At 49.0% G+C, this 9,514-nt stretch overlaps 1 protein-coding gene across 7 annotated transcripts in view; it reads left to right on the plus strand.

Moving 5' to 3' along the window:
- Positions 1-6,986, plus strand: part of LEPR (leptin receptor) — a 29,529-nt gene extending 22,543 nt beyond the window's left edge. For 4 of the 7 annotated variants that reach the window (XM_017740782.1, XM_017740807.1, XM_017740793.1 and 1 more), the window contains 5 exons: positions 424-606; positions 1,143-1,238; positions 1,614-1,716; positions 2,260-2,335; positions 3,388-6,981. In XM_017740782.1, coding sequence (XP_017596271.1) covers positions 424-606; positions 1,143-1,238; positions 1,614-1,716; positions 2,260-2,335; positions 3,388-4,170 — 1,241 coding nt within the window. In that variant the 3' untranslated portion in view covers positions 4,171-6,981. Of the gene's footprint in view, positions 1-423; positions 607-1,142; positions 1,239-1,613; positions 1,717-2,208; positions 2,336-3,387 lie in introns of those variants that run through there. The other 3 variants (XR_001864158.1, XR_001864157.1, XM_017740815.1) reach the window with 3 other exon arrangements.
- The last annotated feature ends 2,528 nt before the right edge of the window (positions 6,987-9,514 follow it).

Genomic DNA, 9,514 nt, shown 5'->3' on the forward strand with positions numbered 1-9,514 from the left:
TCCTGCTGGGGAATATTTTGTTGTTTCCAGAATGAAATGTGGCCTTGTTTTGGGCTGCCAGGGTACAGAGTCCTCAGACTTCCTGAGCAGCAATTCCTGCTCAACTTCCTAAGCAGCAGTTCCTGGATTTGGCTGCACTCTGCTGAACTTATTCTTGAGAATTCAGGAGCTGTTAATTTTTTGGTTAAGGGTAATTAAGGAACTGCAGGTGAGAATTGGGATATTTCATGTCTGTAAGAAACTTGATCTGTTTAGTGCTTGGGACTGGTTTAGTGCAACCCAAATTTTGGTGACTTAAAGAAAAATCTCTCTGCTGCTGTGGCTTTATCATAGAGAAGATCGTGAGAGTGATAAAGTGGTGGAGCTTTAGCAGTGGTGCAGTTTATAGGATGTGGATCCCAGGTGTTTTTCCTGTTTTCCCAGTGGATGCTGTGCAATCCCTGAGCGCTTACCTGGTGAACAGCACCTGTGTGGTTGTGGTTTGGACTCTGTCCCCCCACATCCCTGAGGTAACATCCTTTGTGATTGAGTGGAAGAACCTCAACAAAGAGGAGGAGATGAAATGGCTGCGAGTTCCTCCAAATCTCAGGAAATATTTTATTTATGGTGAGCGTGTGCTTGGAAATAAAATTTATTATGTTAATTGGTGTGGAACAGAAAAAATGTAGAATTTCTGAGCTCTGAGCCCTTGTTCCCCCTTCCTGTTTCTAATGACTTTCATTGTAAGGACCAATAAACCAAATTTTGATGCTCATTAGAGGATTGACTGTTGCATTAATAATCAGTTTAACAGAGAGTGAAGCTCTGGAGCGAGTTCATTTTGTGGCAATACAATAAAATTAGTTCTGGAATATTGAACACACCAGCTAATTATTCAAATCAATGTGTGCATTTTCTTTGCATTTTGACTTTATCCTTAGACATTATCGCAGTAGCTCCATAAGGTGTTCATTCCACGACAGAATAATGCTGGATTAATCGTTTTAATCTTGGGATACTGAGGTAGGCATCTATAAAAGATGGATGCATTATTGCCCTCTCTGGGCTGATCTGAACTCGGGTGTGTGACCAGAGCCTCTGTGCAGGGAATTGTTTAAAAGTTGGATGCCAGTGGATTCCAAAGGCTGATTTCCCCTTTCCAGATCACTTTATCCTGATTGAGAAGTACCAGTTCAGCCTGTACCCTGTGTTTGCTGGAGGAGTTGGCAAAGCCAGAGCCACGGATCAGTTTGCCAAAGGTGACTGACAGGATCTTTTTCCATGTCTTTTATGAAGTCGAAGTGACCTTTAAATGCAAAAGTCTCTGTCTCACCAGAAAAAAAATGTGCTAAAGTCATTGTAGTGTACCTACAAACAGTGAACAGGCTTCAGCTTTAATTTGAAAACTCTCTGTGGGCTGAGCTGAGTGAGGGATTAAATTCCTGTTTAAAATAATTCCTTTTTGTCTATTTATTCCCAAGGGAAAGGTTTGTCCGTGTGCAATAAAACTGTTGCTCAAGGTTGTTTCCCCATCTAAGCTGTTGTTTCTACTGTTTGTTATTTCCCTGTTGCAAACTATTTGCTCACAGAAAAATTATTTTGCTGCATTAATAGCTGAACTCCTTTATTTCCAGGTGGATTTGAAACTGGGAATAATGGCAGCCTCCACGTGGTTCTGCCAATTGTTTTTTCCACCTCAGTGTTGCTGCTGGGAGCGTTGCTGGTTTCACATCCAAGGTACCTTGTTCCTTGTTATCCAAAGGTCCAGGTGGTGCAGCTGCACTGGTGCCACTCTGCTGAACTGGTGTCACAGAGTTCCAGACTGGTTTGGGTGGGAAGGGACCTTAAATCCCATCCAGTGCCACCCCAGGGACACCTCCCACTGTCCCAGGCTGCTCCCAGCCCCACTGTCCAGCCTGGCCTTGGGCACTGCCAGGGATCCAGGGGCAGCCCCAGCTGCTCTAGGAACCCCGTGGCGCCATTCCCTGGGTCCTGTCCCTCCATGCCTTGTCCCCAGTCCCTCTGCAGCTCTCCTGGAGCCCCTTCAGGCCCTGTGGGTTGGGCTCATTCAGCACAGACCATACCCTTTGTATTTTCCCAAACTGCCACCTGGAATGTCCCTTCTTTATGGTTTGGATTAAATTGGGGCCATTTATAATCTCTCAATGATTATTTCATTGCCATAGTGCTGTGGATAAATAAAATTGCAGAGATTCCTTCCCTGCACAGTGCAGCCCCTATGGGAACAGTGCCAACTCCAGCATTTCCCTGACATTTCAGGATGAAGAAGCTGTTCTGGGAGGACGTTCCCAACCCCAAGAACTGCTCGTGGGCACAAGGAGTTAATTTCCAGCAGGTTTGTGTTTCCCTGGGGCCGCTGCTTTCCCCTACCCAGCTCTTGTTCCTGCTCTGTCCATGTGCCTCCAGTGGAAATCCAGCCCTGTTCACTCCATCCAGAGGTTCCCATTTCCCAGGCCTCTGGATTATGCATTGGATGTGATAAATATCTGCCAGCTCTTCATGAGTGATGTGGCAGAGGTGACAGATGGTGGCCTTTGCCAAAACACCCCTGGCCTTGGCTGTGAGGGGTTTCATCTGCGTTTGCTGTGGTGCCCATGGAGCAGGGGCTGCGCCGAGGAAAGGGATACAAACCCCTCCATTAGGGATAAACCAGGGGCAGCAGGAGAAAAAAATGTTATTGTTCAAAAGCTCCCTGTTCATTTTGGTGTGGGAAGGTGATGGATTTGTGTGGGACCAACCCCAAATTCAGGGCCCACATGTCACCAACAGCGAGTCTGGGCTGAGTAGAGCCCAAGAGTTTTACTCTTTAATTTCCCACTACTCCAGGTATTTTGACATTTTCCTCATTATTTTGGCAGCTTCCCTGCTGTAAAACATGGTTTGTTAATGCACAAAAAACCTGGGTTTCTTCTGTTTTGTCTGGAATCCATTAGGAAATACAAGGGAATTATCCTTGGAGCTCTCGTGCTGCTGTCAGTTCATCCTGGTGGATAATTCATACGTGCATGTATTAGGGAGCAGTAAATCCTGCATTTCTCCCAAATAAAGGTGTTTCTCTCACTCAGTTCAAACAAGCAGCTGCTACTCAGGTGGGAATGCTCCAAAAATCCTATGGAAAGGCTGGATTTGACCTGGATAATCCAATCCTAGCAGGGAAAGCTACTTCAGCTGATGTATCAATGATTAAATCTGTCAAGGAAATTTTGTTGTAGAGGATTTTCAACTATAAATTCTTTAAAAACGCTGTGTGAACTTGATGTGGCAAAATTCCAGGGTCCTGGGAATGACCTTTGGTGTTGGGTTCTGTGATCCATAAAACCAGAGGCTGGATAGGGAAATAAAGCTGTTCCATAATAAATGAGCTTTAAAATCTCTCTTTTCTTCCAGCCGGAAGCTCTGGAGAATCTCTTTGCCAAGCATCCCGAGCCAATGTCATTTGAGCCTCTTCTCCTGGAGGCAGAGATCGTGCTGGAAGACATCAGTGTCACCAAAGCCTTGGAAAAAGAAGAGCCACGGGATTTTTTAGGAATTGATTCCATGTTTCCAACCCCCCAGGAGTCGGAATGTGACTCCGCGTGCTCCAGCAGCCACTTCCAGGGCAGCAGCTTCTCCAGGAGCTCCCAGGACGGAGAAACCACGGCTCAGTGTGACCTCAAATATGCCACTGTCATCAGTGATTCCCAATCCAGTGGGCTTTGCCGACAGAAAACGAACCCAAGGAGTTGTTTTGATGAGTGTTTCCTAGCAGAAGATTCCGTAGTTTTCAGGGCCTTCTCCAGTGGTGCTTGGGAGGTGGGCAGTGGGGCGCTGGTGGCATTCCCTGGCTCCCCTGGCTGGCAGCCCAGCAGGGCTCTCTCCCTGACTTCCTCAGAGGGATTCTCGGAGCCTTTGGATGACGCTTTCCCAGGCAGCGCTGAGCGGAGCCTCTATTACCTCGGGATAACATCCCTGCAAAAGGGAGAAAGGGACATTTTCCTGACAGAAAGTTCCAGGGGGATGTGTCAGCTCCAAAGCACGGATCTGCTCACGGACGGGGCGGTTCTCCAGCACATCCCAGCAAATGTCAAGGAGTTTATCCACAGCAGCCTCAAGCCTAAAGCCACTGTTCCCTATGTTCCACAGTTCCGGATGGCTGCATCCAAAGGGCAGGAGGCCACGGAGAAAAAGTGACATAATCATCCCCAAATTCAGTATTCCTGAAGTGTTTCCAGGTGTTGATGCATTCCCCATTTTTCCTCTTCTGATTTCTCCAGCTTGTTCTGTTTCAGGCTTCGCCTGGAGCCCCCAAGGGTGAGAGAGCAGGGAGTGAGCTGATCCGGGGCCTGAAATATTTATGTGGGGGAAAAGCTGGAATGTGCCATTTCCCTGGGAATGATCTGTGTCACTGAGTCAGCCTGGACGTGGTTGGAAGGAATGGATCAAGTAGTGAAAGGCTCAGCACTGCAGGAAGAGAATCTGAATTCCTGTGTCTCTGTTAATTGGATAAAATGATGTATTTAAAATGAAACATCCACATTTTATTGTTGAACACAAGATTCCAAACGGGGCGCTTTTAGACTGACCTCTCTTCCCAAGCTCTTTCCTAAGATTCCATGGGAGAAGAGACAGGAATTTGATCCAAGGAGCCTGCATTTTGGATTTTGGGGAATCCAACCTGCCTGTATGGCCTTGGAGAAGTCACTTTGCCTCTACGACCCTGCCAGGAAGCCTCAGGTGGGAGGAAAACCAGGTCTGGATTTTCTGGGATAAGCAGGAAAACAAACCCACTCCTATTTGCAAGCCAAAGCTTTTTTTTTTTTTTTTTTTTTTTTTTTTTTTTTTTTTTAAATTTCCTAGTTCATAAATATTTTTCTACACCTGCCTTTTCAGAGATCTATTTTGAGGAGACAAGAAGGATGAATTTATTGTGTATTCCAAAGAATAAATTTCTGTCAGACTTCAGAGAGACAAAACCAAAAGGGCAAAACCGACAATAGCAAAAACCAAAGCAAGAGTGAATTTAAGCCCAGCTTAACACACACAACCCCACTGCTGGTTTTTGTTAAGCTGCTGACCTAGCTCTTGTGGGGCTGGATGTGACACAGATTTGTTGTTCTGGTTTCCAAAATGTTGTGTGGGGTGAGGAATGAAAACCTGTTTTATGTTAGGAACCAAAACTTGGCACTGTGATTGGAGAGAAACCTGCAGGTTCCTGTAGCATTCCAGGGGAAAGCTGTGGGGGATGCTGGATTTAGGATTCGCTTCCTGCTGTTGGGAAGGGACAGGAGAGCCCAGTTCTCTGGAGAATGGAGTGATCCTTTAATGGAAGGGTCCAGAAAAATGATTTGGTTGTGTTTGAAGATCATCTTTCCCAAGAAATAAAAAGCTGGGGTTGATTTTAGCCTGCACAGTCCTTTCCCAGTAGTTCCATAAGGACAGGGGGAGCATTAGCCATGGGAATGATGGGCTGAGGGACCAGGGGAGGCTTTCCTGGGAAATGGGAGAATGCAGGAGTTAGGAGATGTGCAGGAGGTCTTTCCTCAGTGGACACTGGCAGATCCCCAGGTCTCACCTCCTTTGGGAGCCCAGCCTGTCCTCCCGCTGCCAGCCCATGATTTTCCTAATGGCCAGAGCAGGTGGTGCTCCTCAGGAAAACAAATGGATCTCCTCTGCAAAAATCCTGCAGGAAATGCAGCAAATCTGAGCTGCTTCAGCAAAAGGAGAAGATTTTGGTGTGATCAGTGTAGAACCAAGGGATTGAATCCGTTCCACACCCCATCTGCAATCCCAGCGTTCCTGAGCGTGCTGCAAATCCAGGTGCTGACCCACAGCACAGGGCAGGCCACAGCTCCATAAATAATTCCTAAAACTGCCTCCCAGGCTGGCATTTCCATCCTGATGGAAGGGACATTCAATCCTGCTCGTCATCTCACTGTGCTCCCACAGAAAGCCAAAATCTGCATATCCTGAACCCTCCATCTGCTGCCTCTGGCTCCGGTTACGGCTCCGGCCGCTCCCTCAGGCAGCAGCTGCCTCGGGGAGGGAAAACTGGGAGCTGGGGCCAGTTATTTTCCATCATTATTTTTTCCCTCAGCTTCAGGTCAGGTTGTTTCCCACAGCTGAGCCCTTCCCAAGCCATGGAGGATTGCTGTTTCCAGCCACAGGAGGAAAATGTCCCTGGCTTATTCCTGGCTGAGCTGGAGGTGGGAATGGGCAGTGCCTGGGGATTTTGGAAGGTAAGGACATTTTTGTCGGAGCCAGAAGAAGCTCCCACTCATTCCAGAACAACTGTCCCTGCAAGGGACACAGGTGTCACCCCGGGGAGGGCTGGAAGGGCCTTTGTTCCAGGAGCTGTCCTTGAAAATGTCTGGAGTAGGGAGTCTGCTCACTGCCTCTCCTGGGCTCCAGCTGCATCTTGGCAGGAGAGCTGGGAAAGCCCTGCCAAGAACCAGGGAGAAAGTAGGGAACAGGGTCATGCCGGGATCTGCGCTGGGAGAAGAGGTGCTGGGGGAAAAACGGGTTTAAAGGATGATCTTCACCTTCAGCTCTGCCCTGAGGGGTCTCCTCCAGCCAGCGCCACTCCTGGGCTCAGTGCCTGGCACATCCAGAGGGTCTCACCTGCCCCTGGGCACGGGGAGGGAAGAGGAACCTGTGGAATTGCATTTGGGAGCATCCCAAGAGCAGCCACAGGAGTGACCCAGCACAGTTTCTGTTTCCTTCACAGGGAAAATGTTGCTGCTTCTCCAGAAATGTTCCTGTGCCACAAACAATCCTGAGCCAATTCCCAGGGAATCTGGGCATTTTGCAGAGAAATGGGATTTTTTGGCCGTGGCCTCACACTCAGCAGGAGAGGCCTTTTCAGTTTGAACCGAACAATTTTAGGAACCATGTGCAGCTTCTGAAGTACAAATTAAGGTCCTGCAGATTCCTTTTGAAGAGCATTCAGGAGTGCAGCTCATTTATGTAAGAAAATGAATCAAATGGGTCATTTTTCCTTTGCCATGTCACTTGCAGCTCCAGTTAAATTCCCCCTTTTTAAAAAAATCTGGGATTGATGTTTGAAGCAGCAAAAAAAGTGATTTTCATGTTTAGAATCCCAGAATGGTTTGGGTTGGGCGGGACCTTAAATCCCATCCCATTCCACCCCCTGCCATGGGCAGGGATGCCTTCCACTATCCCAGGGTGCTCCAAGCTCTGTCCAACCTGGCCTGGGACACTTCCAGGGATGGGACAACACTTCCAGGGATTCCACAGAGCCTGGGTGGCACCTCCCTGCCTGGGAGTTTGGGAACAATGGATCACTGATCTTGGGACACATGAGGAAAAGTCCTGGGATGCCAGTGGGCTTTGCAGCTGGAAGCTGGAGGGGAAGAGGGATCAATGGAGGTGGACACACAGAAAGTTGGGTTTTTCCGGGAAATCCACACCTGCTTTGGTGGGGGCTGCTGGAGGAAGGGTTTGCCTTTAAATAAGCACAAAAAAAGGTAAAACTGCCCCTTGAGGCATTTCTTTTATAGCTCCAGGGGAAAGGACTGAAATCCATGTTTTCTGTGTGCTTCTGGGACAAGAAAGTCCTCCAGCATCCCGGGCTGTGCTCAGAGCATTTCCTGTGCCAGGGATTTGGAACTAGGTGATCTTTAAGGTCCCTTCCCACCCAGGCCATTCCATGATTCCCTGATTTTAAAGCACAGAAGGGATCAATACATCCTTCAAATCCTTACCCAGGCCCTGCTTTTGCCAAGGATATTGCAGATGTCCTGTTCCCTGTTGGAGAAAAGGGAATTAAAATGTAGGTTTCTGGTGGGAATTTCTGCAAGAGGAAGGATCCCATTCCTCCAATCTTCCTTCTACTGGGAAAGCAACTTGTGTCAAGGTTTGAATTAAATCTATCTGGGGTGTGCATCCAGGTTTTTCTGAATAAAACACCGGGATTTCAGCGCCTGACCCAGTGCCCAGATCCTGCTGTTGACAAGGACACTGCAGCACTGGCACACAGCCCCAGGAACACCAAAAAGACCCCAAAACCCCCAAATCCCTTTCAGGAAGAGCCAAACTGGAAAGCCACAGCATCCTTGTGGCTGGAGAACCGCGGGTTTGGCAGGGGCCATTATGCTCGCTAACGATCCCAAACAAAAAATAGGGAATTGTCTGTGGGAGCCGCTAATTACCGACTCCCCGTCAGGAGCTGCTTGTGCCGGAGCTGTCAGCAGCAGAGCAGGGCCGGGCGCTGAGAGCCTCTCCCTAGGAAGCTGCAAAACAGCCTTGATGGCTCCTGGAATAATGCAGCGTCCTGCTGGGACGGAATGAATGGGAAAACAAGGGATGCAGAGGGATGGAGCAAGGGACAGCCCGGGGGGGGCTGTGAATGGTGATGAAAAGCCGTGGCCAGCGAGGTCTGGGGGCCTGTGAGAGATAAAGGTCACGGCGGTGCCACCTGTGCAGTTCAGAGCTCATTAAAGGGTCTTGTCTGGCCTTTTTTACCCTTTTTTACACACAACGGCCCTTTCCCCCCTTTTGCCATCGTCCTGGATGGGTCCTTTCGGGATGCAAATGAAGCTCATTTCCTATGCCTGAAAATCACTTGAAAAGCAGCGTTTGTGCCTTCAAATCCACGAGGAGAGTTAGGGACAGGTGACAAGCACAAACCTGCCCGGTGCTACTTTCCCAGAGCTTTTCCAGCAATGAAGCTCATTTCCCTATGGATCCAGCACCTGGCAAAGGAGAAGGAGCAGCCTGGGCTGGTGGAAGATGTCCCATGCCCTGGGTGGGACGAGATGGGCTTTAAGCTCCATCCAAACCCAAACCATTGTGGGATTTTAGAATTCCGTGAATTCTGTGAATGGGATTTTAGAATTCTCTGAATGGAGGGGATGGGAAAGCCAAGGAACAGCTCTCCGTTAGATCTCCCAAATCCATCTGGGACACACCACCCCAGGTGGGCAGGAGACCCAGAGCAGGCTGCAAAGGAGCACTCAGAGCCTCATTTAGAGCTTCCAACGATGGTTAAAGATCTGGCAGGGAAAGAATTATTTAATCTTGTGCCTGCCTAATGTCAGAAGCTTGTCGGAGACCGGCTGCTGTTGGCAGGAACAGCTTGGAATCCCTCTGCTCCAGCTGGGTGGTCGGGAAAACTCCAGCTGGATGGTCAGGAAAGCTCCAGCTGGATGGTCAGGAAAGCTCCAGCTGGATGGTCAGGAAAACTCCAGCTGGGAGGGGACCAACTCCCTCCTCAGCACAGGGACCAGCAGGGACAGTGATGGACTCAGCCCTAATCCCCATTTCTGCCCCCTGAACCATCCCACACACCCTGGAAACAACTTCTGGCAGGAGCAGGAGATGGTTCCAGAGAGATTTCTTCCAACAGCTCCAGCTGAAGTGAAGGATGTTGGCTTTCTTTTTGTGTTCAGTCGGCAGCGTTTCGAATATGCTCTGAAAGGAAAAACATCGTTTTAGTTGCTGCTTGTCCTGGAGCTGGGAGGGGGCTGGAGCCCCAGGAGAGGCTGAGGGAGCTGGGAAGGGGCTGGAGCCCCAGGAG

This window comes from Corvus brachyrhynchos, unplaced genomic scaffold (genome assembly GCF_000691975.1).
Source record: "Corvus brachyrhynchos isolate BGI_N302 unplaced genomic scaffold, ASM69197v1 scaffold280, whole genome shotgun sequence".
Taxonomy (NCBI): Eukaryota; Metazoa; Chordata; class Aves; order Passeriformes; family Corvidae; genus Corvus; species Corvus brachyrhynchos.